Source organism: Gastrolobium bilobum, unplaced genomic scaffold, assembly GCF_033153095.1.
Source record: "Gastrolobium bilobum isolate Gb01-03AN ecotype WA unplaced genomic scaffold, APGP_CSIRO_Gbil_v1 utg53787, whole genome shotgun sequence".
NCBI classification, from domain to species: domain Eukaryota; kingdom Viridiplantae; phylum Streptophyta; class Magnoliopsida; order Fabales; family Fabaceae; genus Gastrolobium; species Gastrolobium bilobum.
This window is the reverse complement of record NW_026895466.1, coordinates 61,384-77,619: the sequence shown is the minus strand read 5'-3', so window position 1 is coordinate 77,619 and position 16,236 is coordinate 61,384. Positions and strand designations below refer to the sequence as shown.

Sequence of the window (16,236 nt, the reverse complement as noted above, 5' to 3'; positions counted from 1 at the left end):
ATTGAAGTCACAAAAAATTTACATCTCTTTACTCCTGCTTACAGTGATTGTATATACACAGAAAAACTTCATATATATTTGAAACCCACAGTGCTTTTGCTATTTACTTCTCCAACCAACATTGCCCTACAAAAAACATTGTGAAATTTTGGTATTGTCCATATACAAAAGAAACCAACAGGGCTTCAAAATATTTCCTGAAAAAGAAATGTAAAAATGTTAAGTACATATATACATTGAAATATTATAGTTAAAAATATAACCATGAAAATTGTTCATCAAAAATAAGTTCTTACCAAAATATAACCATGAAAATATATGCAATTACTACTGTTCTTTTTGCTTCTCTCTTGCAACATCCATCTACAAATGAAACTTCATAAATTTTTCATCAAGTTTAAAGAGGAAATCACAAACATAAATAGAAAATTTCAAAATGAGTACCTTTTGCATCTGACAACCTGATTTATTATGACCCTTCATTCGACAATAACTACAAGATTTTTGTTGTTTTGTTGACAACTCCATGCTTGATTTTATTCGTGAAGCAATCCTTGGACGACCCTTAGTTTTGACAGGTTGAGTGGGATCACGCACATCATCAATGAGTAATATTTGTGGAATCTTTTGGGCATTTAGTTCATCTTCACCTCTCTTTCTTTTTCTTTCCAACTGTTGTTGTAGAAATTCAGCAACCATAGCATCAAACCTTCTAATCTCAAAAGTAGAATCTCTTGCTTCAGAAATAGCCATAGTGCACTTCAACTGAATCGACCACAAAGATAATGCACTAATTTCATTAGTATTTGTTTCATCATGAATAGATATAAGATTTTCAGCCTTATAGCTTGCATTCATGGTCCATCTAGACAAGATATATTTTTCAGGAAGGGTCATGATTTGTTTCTTCTTCATGATGTATAGAATATGTTTGCACAAAATCCCCATAGTCTCAAACTTTGCACACGAACAATGAGCTGTGAAGCTTTCCGTCAAATGATACTCTACAATTGCCCACCATTCTTTTTCAACTTCAGGAGATCCCACTCGATATGTGATGAGGTTTTCCTTCATTGCAATCTTTTCATGAAAACAATTATGCATGGCATCCTTCCACTCTTTTTTGAAGATTTCAAATAATTTTCTTGTGTACCATTCTCCAGCTATTGCTTCAATAGGATGATTAGTCTCCAAAACTGCTTTTGTATTTCTAGTTTTGAAATCCTCATCTTCCTCTGCATCCCTCCTAGATTTGATTGCTTTGTCATATTGGATAACAAAGTCATTTAACATTGTGTTAGAGTTGACATATCCATCAAAAAATGCATTGATGCTCTCACTTCGGCCACTTGTGGTCATTCCGGCAAAAAATGTATCTTTCAAGTATGCCTTTGCCCAATGATGACGTGAAGCATACATGTTAGCCAGCCAGCTATTTTCTTTAGTAACATATTTACTCCTCAATATTTCCCATTTGCACTCAAACTCATCAATGTTTCGACTTTTATACCACGCACGAAAGTCAACATGAAAACTATCTTTAAATTGTGCACGTAGTGCTTGACTATGCTCCATAACATGTTTCTTTATATGCCATGCGCAAAAACGATGTCGTGCTGCTGGAAATATCTTGGCAATTGCTTTTCCCATAGCTTTGTCTTGATCAGTGATAATAGCAACAGGAGACTTGTCAAACATACATATTCGAAATTGTTCAAACAACCATGTAAATGTTGCCTCCGTTTCATCTTCTAACAAAGCGGCAGCAAATAAAGTTGTTTGCCCATGGTGATTAACCCCCACAAAAGGGGCAAAAGGAAACTTGAACTTGTTTGTTTTGTAAGTCACATCAAATACAAGGACTTCACCAAAATGAGCATATGCAGCTCTTGACCTACCATCTGCCCAGAATATGCTTCTTAGTGTTCCATCTTCTGCCAAATGCATATCAAAATAAAAAGCTCCATCAACCATGGACTTCCTCTTAAAGTGTTTGATGATGCCCTGGCATTCTCGCCCCACATTATTCCTTCGTTGGCTAGATATAATATTGTTTATTTGAACAGGAGTAAGGTTAACCTCTTTGTCCATAGCACTCACAACCTTTGAGATTTTTGAAGATGTTAAACCCTCTTGATAAAGCTTAGAAACAACAGATTTTGTCAAGTCTGAGCGTCTAAATTCATTTTGAGAAAGAAACTTCTTCACCTTTGTTGGAGTGTTAATCAATGGATGATTGTGTGTATCATTGAACTTCTCCACTTTCCATAGGCCATCCACCAACTTTACTTGTAACATCGCCAAACAATTAGTCCTTGAATCCCTTCGCCTTTTGACATTGTCAACATCAACTCTTTTATCATCAAGTCTCTTGACACCTTGCTTCGAGCACACATAATTCCACCTATATACTTCTTTTGTAATTGCATTCTTGTTATGGTATTGCTTACGTATTCTGAACCCCTTACCTTTTGCGTAAGCATTATAAAAAGCATAAGCTTCTTCTGATGTCTCAAAAACTCTAGTTAAAATAGGGGTCTTCATTAATTCAGTATCAACATGTCCCACAATTTCATATGCATCATCTTCCTCACATTCACCATCTTTGATTGCCATGATTTCACTCAGATCGTCTTCCCTAAATTCATTTGTGTCTTTCTCCAAATCAACAATATCATCTACACATACTAAACTTTCACTTGCATCAATGTCTTCAATAGTTACATTTTGAGAGTGACCCATCATGAAGAAGAATTTTAAATCTGCAAAATATTATAATTCAAGAATTACATTGAATTTTGATGCATGAAAAATCATAATTTTTATACTTTTTGTGTTAAATATAAAAATTTAAATAACTCCTATAGTTTCCTCTTCCTTTATTCGTGAAACATGTTACTCTTTTCATTTTACATATTGCAGCATTAAATTTGATGAATGGCATGATTGAATTTTAGTGTGAGCTTGAGTGAGTAGAGAATGAGACAAAGCACTTCAACTAAAAAAGATGCTTTCATCAAAAGAAACCAACGAACCACCCAAAAAAAAATTTTAATTTTTCTTCTCTATATTTTTCTTATCAAATAGACAAATTCCTCAGTTTCACACAACAGTAGCTAATTTTTTTTTTCAAGTTTTCCAAAAAAAATGAGAACCCACAAAAGATAAAGCATTTCCCAACGTGAGATTCAAGTACAAGGAAATACAGCACCAAACAAAACAATGCAAGTTGGAAACTTTGAACATACCCTTAACACAGAGAAGAAATTTCAGCAAAGCCCACTGACACTTCTTCACCTCTCTACTCTTTCTTCCTCCTTCAAAATCATGCCTTTGATTTCCCTCTTCAACACACCTTCTTTATCCAACTTGTGGTAGTCACAAGAATTGCTCCCTATGCCCTGACATGAGAATAAAAAATGAAAATGAATGGAGGCAGAGCATCAATAACTTGGCAAAAAGGTAAGAGAGCATGGGGAGAGATTTACCAACTAGGAGAATAACAGCATGGTGAGGGCGATAGTTGGAGGAAGAAACTAAGTGATGATGGGTTTGAGCATTTGGGTCTTAGCGCATACAGTGACTTCCATTTCCCTCCACCAAACTCCCTCTGCCTTCAGTTTGCTGTCATACGTTGGTTTTACACAAAAACAAAAACAAAAGAAAGCTAGAGAAATTAAAAACAAGTGAAACGACGTCGTTAGTTTATTGCAGGAGACAATATTTTACCTATAACAGAAGAGTAATAAAACCCATTAATAAAATTTGACAAATATAATTTTTATTTAGAATAAAAGAGCACACAAAGTGTAACGATCGAATTTGTATATTCCCGAATCGGATTAGCTGTCAAGCAATGAAGTAATTGAAATATTTTCAAAAAAAAATTTGTATATACCCAGCCATAGCACTTGAATGAAAGGCACATAACTCTCTTTGAGGGGTGTTTGAATAAGAGAATTTTTTTTATCGAGAAAAAAAATTTCCAGAAATATGATAGGAAATATTTTTTCCTGTGTAAGTTACGAAAATGTGTTAGGTAGGCCAAAATTGCTACGAGAATATTGAGTTAATTTTACTGATGTTATGTTTGGTTAATAGTAAAATATTAATGAAAATCTTATCTTAAATGACAAAATTACCCTTATTTTTTAGGGAAATACTACTCTCATTTTACATGAGGTAGTTATCTCCTTTTCTCTCACTTCGAAAATCGTGCCCTTTCTTTTTTCTTTTTCTTTTTTGCTTTTAAATAGCGGGCCCTACTTGGATTCTCTCTGTAACATGAGAGAACTACTCTCATGTTACATGAGAGTAATATTACCCTATTTTTTAATATTGAAATGACAAAATGTTAGTCATCAAACGTTATCTTACACTTTAGGTAGTGTTTGGTTGAAGGTTTATTTTAGGATTGATGGGAAAGTGTAGGTGGATATTGGAAAATACCACGTTTGGTTCAGGTTTTTTTAAGAAATACCAGACAAATAGGATAGATGGGAAAATGACTTTTATGTTGATTTTTGGATGAAATTCACTGTTACAGAATACCACTTGAGATGTGGTATTTTGAGATGACCGGGGAAGTGAAAAAAACAGGTGCAAAGTTTCTCCCAAACATAGATTTTGCATATTTAAATAAATTTCCCTGGTAATATTTGGGTCAACCAAACAACTATTTTTACGTTTTCCTATCAAACTCACTTTCCAACCATTTTCCTATCAATTACATTTCTCTAGTAAAAAAAAATTTCTCCCAAACCAAATACTACCTTATTGTCTCCCTCTCACCCGGTTCGTTTCTTTCTAGATTTCCCCTCACCTCTCTTCCTATTTCCATCATTTGCTCATACAATGTCCAAACCAGATCAGTCCTACCAACCTTCAAACAACCTAACAAAGATGCTTTCCAAGTTGCCACCGATGGAGAAAATCCAACCTTTCTCAATATAAGAAACATATCAAGTGCATCCTCAACCATTCCCTCACTGCAGAGACACCAAATGTAACACTCCAAAGAGGCAGGCTCAGGAGTAAAACCTGAGCAATCAAGCAAGGATTTTGCTACTTTGCAGGCCCCAACATCCACAAGCAAATCGAAGAGTGCAGTGCAGGAAGATTGGTCAGGTGAGAAATCACAATGAGCTTGAGGAATATCCTGATTAAAGTGCACAGGTCATTTGGTACCAGGTCAATTCACGAACAGATCATACAAAAAAGCAACGTTAATTTGGTCCACATAAATTCGGTTTCTTTTTCACTTCTCCGGGCAAAAAACTATTCCGCCTAATCCATGTACTTTCTAAGATGGTAGTCGTACATAGCTTTACGCACAACAGCAAAAATAGGGAAAAATGTTTACCCGAAAAACTTTTCCCTTTTTTACTACCAAACATGGTATTATAATTTTCCCTAACATGCTTTCCCAGGAATTCAAATATAATCTGAATACCAAGCGCTCCCTGAAGAGAAGTTTGGAGTCACAAAATGTGTAAGTGATCTGATAATCTACAGCATATTCTTGAATTTTATGGTGCTATAGTAACAGTAATCTATGTTGTACCGATATTGAAACTGAACATGGGACATGACTAAACACTCTACTCTGATAGGTTAATTCAAAAAAATTTAGATTTCGATACGTTAGTATATATTTTGATATTAAATAATATTTTTAATTTATATAGTGTATATTATATTTAATATTCAATAATTTAACAAAATAATAAAACTATACTTATAATACCCATCAATTTTGTAAAGAAACGTAAGATATAAATATTTACTATTATATTTTCTAATTGAAAATCTCTTATTCACTCCAATGAGATTTATTTGGTTTCTATTTTTAATTTTTATTATATCAATTTGGTAAAACATCGATCAATTTTTTCATGATATAATATGAAATTTCAAATATTATAGATGTTGGAGCATGTCAGAGTGTCGGGATGTGTCAGGGTGTCGAGGAGTATCAAACACGACACTTAAATTTTTTTTAAATGTCAATGTAACGTAAATGATCACGCAGGTAATTTATAGGCTTGGCTAGGTATCCTTAGAATACCACCTTCAAGTATCATATTCCATCAAAGGTAAATCTAACATTATATAGTTCAATTCACATTATAAACATGCTTAAACCATAGTTCATAATTTATGTGATTTATTTTTCATTATATGCTTAAATCATAATTCACAATTTATGTGATTTAAATTCTTGTTAGAAGCTTAAACCATAATTCATAATTTATGAGGTTTAATTCTCATAGAACTTAAACTTTAATATAGGTAGTAAATCGTGACGCATCATATTTTCATGCATCAACTTCATTAGATTTATATTATGGGCACTTTGTACTCACCTTAATCCTTGTCAATTTCTTCAAACTAATTGAATATGCTAAACATCTTTAAAAAAAAAATTAACATTAGATTAAATATAGGGGAATACTAGTCTTATGTTGTAGGAGACTAGTATCTCATGTCATGGACAAAAAACATGTGGGGCTCACTCATTTATTTATTTTTTAAAAGAGTGAACCCCATATACTTTGTGTCTATGACATGAGGTACTACTCTCCTATAACATGAGCTAGTATTTCCCTTAGATATACTCAGAGATATTTTGTAGACATTATGAACTTTCACCTTATATGCAATATTTTAAAATCTTGCCCCGCTCTGAGGTCGACCCCGCCAAGTCACTGACCCCCTCTATTTGAGGGTTGGGGTCAGCAGTTAGACCATGCATGCATGTTGACCCCTCATACCTCCGAAACCCCCCAGTTGAACCCATGACTCCCGGGTCGGAAGGAATCACTGCATTTTAAAAAAAAATTACACACGAAAAAATGTCGTTGGGTGTATAAAAAATAAAAATAAAACAAAACAAAAAACTCGTTGTTGCCTAGATCTAAAACTAGATCTAAAATCTGAATAGTTCTTATTCTCTTCCAATCTTCTCTCCCAGACCTAGACCTAATCTCCCTGATCCGGTGATCTCCTCCACCGTGGTGGTGATTCCTCCTATCCTCTTCGGTCTTCTTTCTCCCTCTTCTCCGTCGTGCTGGTTCTTCTCTCCCCACCATTGATTTTGTCGCGCTGCCGCCTCACCTTCGTCGTTCTCTCTTGGGTAAAGGATCTCCTTTCACATGCCCTTGTAGGTGCGTGAGAAAGACAAAGAGGAAATAAATTTGATGATATAACTTTTCATTAACTCTAGTGAAATTTGTGCTTTATACTCTGATAGTTCGATACTTTGATTAACTTGTGTAATATTGACTTATGGATATAATTGGTTGAATTATGTTAAGTATATTTTAAATTTTTGATAAGTGATGATTTGAATTTTTAGAATTTTTCATAGGATATATGTCTATATTTTTTAATGTATAAAATCGAGACAACAAAATGATTCTGTGATCCCTCGATTGAACCCGTAACCACGTGACCCTTGAACTCAGCCCAATCAATAGCCTGGCCGAGTTTTTAAACACCACTTATATGGCTATTAAACCATTACGGATAAACGCAATACCATCATTGATATTAAGTAGCTCGAACTCCTATTGTTTCAGTGCTCACCTGTTCAATGCAAATGTAGAAAAGCAAAATTCTAGGTGTAACTCGATCAATAATAGATCAATAAAGTAAAAGTCGCATTATCAAGTGAAAAATTAATTGGAACTAATAAAACCTATATGTGGCATACGCAATCCCAAAAACTAAAAAAATTCATCCATGCCATAAATTGTGGTTTAAGTCATAATCTGCACGACCTTATTACCTAATTCTTCAATTCACAGTAAATTACATCCAACTATATTGCAGCATCAGAGGCCCAATCTTCTTTAGATAAAAGCATTGTCCCTATAGTGATAAAAGCTATTTTTAAATAGATTTAAGCACAATTAATGCAATCTTAGAATCTCTAGAGGTTATGTATTCATTGAACACATAAATATAAGCTATTAGGATTGATCTAGTGGTGAGAGATTTGGATAATCCCTATAAAGTTATATGTTCAAATCTCAGGGCTACCATTGTATACAAAAATAAAATAAAATTTGAACACATAAATGGTTGAAAGACAAAAACCTGGAGGAAGAAAAAATGAATATTATGGCAATCTTAAGTTAAGAATTTCCTCTATCTCTTCATCGAGCTCTATATTATCCGCTTTTATACTCTCTAAAATCCAATCTACTTCTTTCCCACATTTAACATATATCTTGATCAAGGACAGATATGTGTCTTATTCATTGCAATCACAGTTGATAGCTATAGAGGCCCAATGGATTCAGTTACAGATCCACTTTTGTTATTCAGCTCTAACAAACTCCTAGTTATTCAGTTACAGATGTATAGCTGAGCTTATCCAATCTTAGTGTATATAAGACTATAGCTTTACTCTAAATGTACGGTGGTTCATTATTCAATAAACATTTTTCTCTGAGCTCATTCATTTCACGTTTTCTCTTTCTCATCTTTCATTTCTTTCATCATAGCTTTGACACCTTTCATGGTATTAGAGCTGCTTAGATCCATGAAGACCAACAATTTTGCACAAAACTTTGTTCACACCTTCTCTAATCTTGTCTCTTTCAAGCTGAATGAGATAATTTTCTGCCATGGAAACAACATGCATCAACTACAATCAAAGCTTACAATTTAACAAGATTCATTACTAAAAAATTGCAAGATTCAGCACCTGCTAAAAAGGAAGCTACATGTGTTGCTACTGGTGGTGAAAATTCTCGAAGCTCTAGCTCAAAGGATCTTCATACTCAACAAGATCAACTTCTTCTGTCATGGCTTATTTCTTCTATGTCAGAAATCCTATATACTTGTATGGTGGGATGCACAAGCTCATTCCAAGTTTGGCAAAAACTTGAGGAATTCTTTGCCTGACAAACAAGGGCGAAAGTTAAGCAGCTGAAAATTCAGTTGAAAAATACAAAGAAAGAAGGAGATGTTTCCAAATACCTGCTTCAGATCAAGAAGATTGTAGATTCTCTTACTGCAATTGGTTCACAAATCGATACAGAAGATCACATTGATGCTAAATTGGATGGTCTAAATGAAGACTATGATTCATTTGTAACTTCAGTAATTTACAGATCTGATCCCTACACTGTGGGAGAAATATAAGCATTACTCATGGCTCAGGAGCAAAGACTTGAAAAGCACAAAAGAAATCTTGCAGTAACTATGCAAGCAAATATGACGCAATTGCAAGCTAGGAGACAAAGCAATTTTCCAGGAAACAATAGAGGTGGATTCAATCATAATAAAGGAAGATTTTCTGGTAACAAAGGAGGAAATAGATTTCAAAGAGAAGGAGGAGGCATATTCTATGGAAATGGAAATAGGCCACAGTGTCAAGTATGTGGAAAGTATGGTCATCTTGGCTGGGAATGTCATCACAGGTATAATCAAAATTTTCAAAGTCCTTTTACTCAAAACATCAGCAGTAACAACATTGGAAATGGAAACTTTCAAGCGAATATGGCTGTCACCAATAGTGTTAATCCACATCAACAAGAAGATATAGTTTCATATAGTGGTTCAAGTCAATATGGTGCTTTATCTGACTACTTCTCAGTCACAGATTCGAGTTGGTATCCTGACTCAAGAGCTACCAATCATTTTACACCTGATGCAAGTAACCTGATGAACAAAGCAAGGTACAATGGTCAAGAAGCTGTTCAAGTAGGTAATGGCTCTAACTTGAAAATCAAAAGTATTGGACACTCAATTTTACATTCTACTATCTGTCCTATGTCACTTACATTATCAAACTTATTACATGTTCCTGGCTTATCAAAAAATCTATTAAGTTTTTCCCAATTTGCTAAAGAGCATAGTGTCTTCTCTGAATTCCATGCTAATGTGTGTTATGTTACCAAGCAGATCCTTCTCCAAGGCAAGCTTAAGAATGGACTTTATGCATTCGATGATGGTCCACAAAAACTCAAAAGAAACACTATTGAGACTGTTTCAAGTCATGACACTATTGTTGTAGCTCTAAATCCATGTTCAAATATTACTTGTAATAATACATCTAGAAGTTCTACTCTAGATCTTTGGCATTCAAGATTAGCTCATACCTCTCTTCAAACTGTAAAGTTAGTTCTGAGGCATTGTTACATACCATTTATCAATAAAACTGATTCAAAACTGTGTTGTGTATGTTGTATGGCAAAAATGCATCAACTACATCTACCAAATACTACTACTATCTACAAAAATCCATTAAAACTTGTTCTATCTGACATATGGGGTTCTGCACCAATAAAAAGTACTTCTGGTTCAAAATACTACATCATATTTGTAGATGTCTACTCAAATTACACTTGGATTTACCCTATGCAAAACAGATCACAAACATTTGAAATTTTTCCCAATTCAAAACTATAGCAAAATTATAACTTAACACAAAATTAAAGCCCTTCAAACTAATAATGGAAAAGAATATTTGAAACTATATCTCTGCTAAAACAGCATGGAATTCTTCATCGATTAACCTGTCCATACACCCATCAAAAAAATGGGAAACCAGAGAGAAAACACAGACATATAGTTGAGACTGGTCTAGCCCTATTGGCAGCCTCACACTTACCTACCAAGTTCTGGGAAGATGCATTTCTCATTGCTACATTTGTTATCAACAAATTTCCCACTCCTACACTCAACCATAAATCTCCATTTGAAATGCTATTTCACAAAACGCCTGACTACACCTACTTAAAGACATTTGGTTGTGCTTGTTATCCTTACTTAAAACCCTACAACAGACACAAAATTAACTTTAGATCAGTCAAATGCATCTTCATAGGCTACAGTCCTAAACATAAAGGTTACATATAACACCTCGCATTCCTAAGTTTAAATATTAAAATATTAAATGAGAATTAAAGAGAAGGATTAGTGAAAAATCCTGAATATAAGGCCAAAAACAAAGAAAGGGCAAAATGGTAAATTAGCCACGCACAGAACCCTAGGAAGGAAATTTAGTAGAAGGTCTCAGATGATAAAAAGAACACTAGAAATGAATTCAAAACGAAAAATTGAGTGGATAGGCAAGTTTTAGAAAAATCAGTGAATAGTATTTTTACCGGGTAAAAATACCGCGGTACGATTGCACCGTAAAACGTGCTGATTGAGTTTTGAGCTCTAGGTTTTAAATATGAGTTATAAATGGTCTATAGAACTAAGAAATACGATTTTTGATAAAATTTGATGGAAGTAAGTTAGTTTGGGGAAGCGTGTCAACGACGTGCGCAACAGCTTAAAACAACATTTTCTCTGAACCACCGAAAAACTCCGGATTCATCTGATCAAGTATAATTAAAGGACAATGGTTAATGTTAAAAATTAGAGTTTCTAAATAGGTTTTAAATTTATGGATGTTTAGTGGAATCAGAGGGAAATTCAAACGGGTTTGAAACGCGTGAGGTGGCGGTGGGCCCCACCCCACTTAAGTCCACTTAAGCCACCTAAGATTCACTATTCATCATCCACTTCCCTTCCCTTTTTCCAGCATAAACCCGCGACCATGGAGGAGAATAGGAGCAAGCTTCAAGCTTTGATTTCTCACACAATACCTCACCAAAATCCACAAAGTTTGTCACTAAATTTCATGTAAACCATCATCCCAATCCAACCATACTAGTATTAGGCCTTGAAAACCAATAGATTGGGAGAAAAGTGCTACCCTTTGCTACGAAAATTTGAGGAGAATTCATGTTCATAGAGTCATTTGGCCTTCCATTGCTTGGATACATCTTGGAGAAGTCTTAGGCCTTGATTGTGAGTATGTTTCTACAACATTTCTATGGTTAATTTGGTATATCATATTTATGAACCCTAGACTTTGTTTTGTTGATTTGTGATGTTAGGGAGCTCAAATGGAAAATGTGTATTATATGATAATGTCTTAGAATGATGTGTTAGAGCTAGAAATGCCATGAAAATTATTGATGAAAATTGTGAAATTTTAACTTAGAAATTTTAGGGTGTCATGACTTTGAGTTTTGAAAATGTGTTAGGATTGGATTAGTGAGTTGTTGTATGATTGTATGTTGATATAATGGAATTGTATGAGGTGTAGAGTGGTTAAAATCGAGTGAAAATCCCTTGGAATTGCATAGTGACAATTCGACCATTTAGGGAATTTTAGGGATTTGATGTTGTTGGTATTGCTTGGATGATGAATCACGTGTTAAATGGTATTTAGATGGGTTGTGTGGTGGTTGGAAGGTTAGAGAATCAATGAAAAATAATTGATGGTGTTGAGAGTCATAAAGGATCCTAGAGTGAGATATTAAGCAAAACGACGTTTAAAAGACGTAAAATGAAAAACAACACTTGGTATGGCCTTTTGGTAACCTAAGGATGCTTAATAAAATGAGAAAGAAAATTTAGAAAATTAAATTGTAAAATAAGCCTTCAAAGGCCGAACCTACAAGGGTGTAGGGGAGATTTTTGACGTTTTTCGTGTTCTGATAGAATTGTCGTGTACTGATGATTCGTACATGGTTGTTGTAGGTTGTCGTACATTGATTTGAACCCCGAACCGTGAGTCGGTGGATTGCCCTTGGTCCTGGACCAAGTGGGAGTGAGGTAAGTGATTGGAATCATGCTTATATAGTTGGTAACTTGCATGTATTCTTATGAATTTTAAGTAATTAGGAGTGTCCTCTGTGTAGGCATTTCTACTGTATAAAGAGCTCAGAGGAGTATACGGCTGCGGAGCTAAATGGAGAGGCTTATTAAGGTAAACTCTTGGTACTGAGGCTTGATCCCCTTGTGTGTTCCACCATACCCGTTGAGGGAGATGGTAGGAAATGTATATGAGTAGTGTAGAATAACATGATCATGCATGTAGTATGTATGTTGGTACATAGGTACCGAGTCTCAGGCTAGTAGACAGTTTTGCCTTCGGGCATTTTGGATTTCCACTGGATGGTCTCCAAGAGGGAGTTCCAGTTGACCTAGGGTCGTGATGTGTGATCTGGATAGGAGCACACTAGGAAGTCTCAGGTGTATGCGGATGGGAGGGGTACTTGTAAGAATCTGCACCGTTAATTAAGGAAATTAATTAATTAAGTGTGAGAATTAGGAAATAATTCCATAATTGACCCTAATATTTATTATGAGGCTTTAATAATTATAGTAAGTGAGTAATAATGCTGAAAGTCGCTTTTCTGACGAAAAGTGCAGATACCGGTTCCGCTACTCGATATAAATGCGTACCGATGAAGTATCTCGAAAAATTATAATAAGTGTATGGATATTACTAGAATAATATGTAGGATTTGTAAAACGAGTTTCAAGTTAAAATAATGAGAACTGGTGCCAGAACTGATACTGGCAATGGAAAGCGCGTACCGGAAAGGTGCTTCGAAAAATAATATAAAAACATGGAAAATCTTAGAAAAATGAGTAGGTTCAGAATCTAAAGTTTGAGATTAAAATAGTAAGCGTAGCTATAATTGCTAATACTGTGTGTTTAAAACTTAAGTGCCTATATATATGCATCTTGCACCAAACCCTAAGCCATGCGTGATGTGCCTACGTGAGTTTTCTGATTTCTCTTCAGCCTTGTGCCTCCCATTGCCACCTTCATCTCCCTTCCCTTTTGTGAGCCAAAGGTGTCACCTTTCGCCTTGTTCTTACCACTTAAACACTTGGGTGTGTGTGGGGTAACCTTGGTGGTGAGTTGTGAAGCATTTCTGAGGATATGCTTGTTGTTGGTTGGGAGTGTTAGGGGCTGTATAGTCTGATTTTGTGAGAGTGGGGCTTGTTCTTGGCTTCTTGAGCTTCAAGAAGCCACCTTTTGGCATAAAGGGTCAAGCTTGAAGTGTATTTTCGTAGCCTTGTGAAGTCAGAACTTGGGTGCTGTGTTGGAGGCTTCATTTCTGTTTCATTTTCGAAGTTTTGGTGCCTTGGAGGTATATATGATCACCTTTGTGTCATTTTGAGGTTTTAAGCTTAATTAATCGGTTAAAGATCGTAACTTGAACCATTTGTTTAATGTGATGTGTTTCTGGGTCCCTAACATGCTTTTGGTTATCTATTTTGGGAGTTTTTTTGACTCCCAATCTCGGTTGGTCCCTTAAATTTGGGTTTATGCAGAAGGCAGTTCGTGTTTCTGCATTCTGGTGAAGAAGTATTCGAATACTTTCGGGTAGTATTCAAATACTTGTTCAAAGGTAGTTGAATACTCCTAGCTGAGTATTGGGTTACTTTTCTGGGAAGAAAAGTATTCGATTACCCTGTGACAAGTAGTCGAATACTGAGTAGTATTCGAATACTTGGGGTTTGGTATTCGGATACCTGGTGGTATTCGGATACTGGGGGAAAAGTATTCGGATACCTTGTGGTATTCGAATACTTGAGTGAAAGTATTCAGATACTTTCTGGAGAGCTGGAGTATCGAATACTCATCGGGAAGTATTCGAATACCTCCTGCAGAAACAACATGAAATGAGTTAAAATGAGAAGGAAAGCCTTAAATCACTTAGTACAACCTTGAGCAATGATTATTGATAATTAATTACTGTATAACAGATTGTGATTGAGCTGTTTGGACTTTGAGCTGGTGTGGATCTTCTATTGGATAGTTAGCTTGTGAGGTAAGCTTTCGTGTCCTCGGTTTAGCCATTGTTGGTTCCACCATACCCCATGGGGGAATGGTTTATATGCATGTTGTATTTTCATGCTTTGATGATTGAAATGTTGTTGAATTGTTAAGTGTAAGGGCCTTATAATATGCATGTGTTGTTCCACTTTGACAGTAAGCCTGAGTATGTAGCGTCATACAAGGGTGAGACTGGGGTGGATGCAAGTAGCGTCTTGCACTATTTGTAGGAGATAGACGTATGTCCTGAATTTCTCTGGCCAGTAGATTATATTGACACACATGACATGGTTATCTGTGCATTACATTGATTTTGGAACTTATATATATTGTTTAAACTATTTTAGAACTTATATTGCACATGTAAGTGAGCTTGAGGTGGAAGATCCTTGAGGACCCCTTGTCTTACTGAGATTTCTTTTTAGAGATCTCAACCGACGTTTGAGGCACCATTTCAAGTTCAGGTTATGCGGGGGTTGAGACCTCTAGTGGCAAGAGGCCGGAGCTGAGTTAGATGATTGCTGTTATGATTATATGTTGGATGCTGGATTATGTTTGTTGCTATTTTGTTGTTAGCTTTATGATTATGTTGTAGCTGTTGAGACGTTGTTGGCTTTGTTGCCTTATTTCGTGAGCATGGGGATTGTCCATGCTGCATTGATTTGACTATGTCTTGTTTTAGATTCGAGTTGTAATAATGTATCAGGATTATGTTCGGACTACGTGTTGCAGCTCCGTGATTTTAGATACTCACTGTTATTTATATTATGAGGTATTTCAGTTAGTGGTCTCTTGCAATATCATACAGGCGATGTTTTCTGAAAAATGATTAAGTAATCAACTTGGCTAAGTATAATGACGTCATAATTGAATAAAAGAAAAAGATTTTCTGCATTTTAATTAAGCGTTGCTTAATACGATGACATGTTAACAAACCGAATGCATACGGGGTGTTACATTTTATGGTATCACAGCAATGGTTCGAGGGAAAGGCCTGTATGTATTGCAATAACTAGGATGTTTGGTTGTGTTTGTCTTGTGTGCTTGCTTCGTTGAGTGTTATTATGATGACGCATATGTGATCACATTATGTGGGACTGAACAACTCATAATTTATGTAACTTATGCAGAGTCATGGTAATACCTAGGAGAACTCGCGAGACTGCTGAGGGCAACCCGACCCGATTCTGACTGCATTAGCTGAGATGAAGGAGGCCACTAGATTGGCCAACGTGGCAATGATGGACGCCGCTCGGGAAGCGAACCGGAAGGCCACAGAAGATGCTCTTGAGGCGAACCGTTTGGCGAACATGACCATGATGAGGGTCATGTTGGAGGAGATGAGAGTTGGTCCAGCTGTTGGTCATTTTTGACCGCCACCACCTCCACCTCCACCTAGCCTTCAGGACGAGAGCCTGAGTCGCGCTGAGGGTGCCACTCCTCTTACTGGGGTGATGGAACCCTATCACGAGCCTGCTGAGGACCGTGATGTGATTGACCGTCGGCTTCAGGCGTTGGACAAGATCTTCCGTGTGATGTAGTGCACCGATCCGCAGAAGCTGATGTTTGCAACCTATATGCTGGAGGGC

The 16,236-nt window shown here is 35.9% G+C and overlaps 1 protein-coding gene across 1 annotated transcript; it reads right to left on the bottom strand.

Annotated features, from left to right (window-relative positions):
• Positions 1 to 327: 327 nt before the first annotated feature.
• On the bottom strand, positions 328 to 6,799 carry LOC133313253 (protein FAR1-RELATED SEQUENCE 5-like). Its single transcript, XM_061514603.1, has 6 exons — positions 6,774 to 6,799; positions 6,366 to 6,411; positions 4,823 to 5,158; positions 3,332 to 3,401; positions 445 to 2,762; positions 328 to 363 (listed from the first exon to the last, which is right to left on the bottom strand). Exons 1-6 carry the CDS (start codon positions 6,797 to 6,799, stop codon positions 328 to 330), a joined length of 2,832 nt encoding a protein of 943 aa, XP_061370587.1.
• Between the last annotated feature and the right edge of the window lie 9,437 nt (positions 6,800 to 16,236).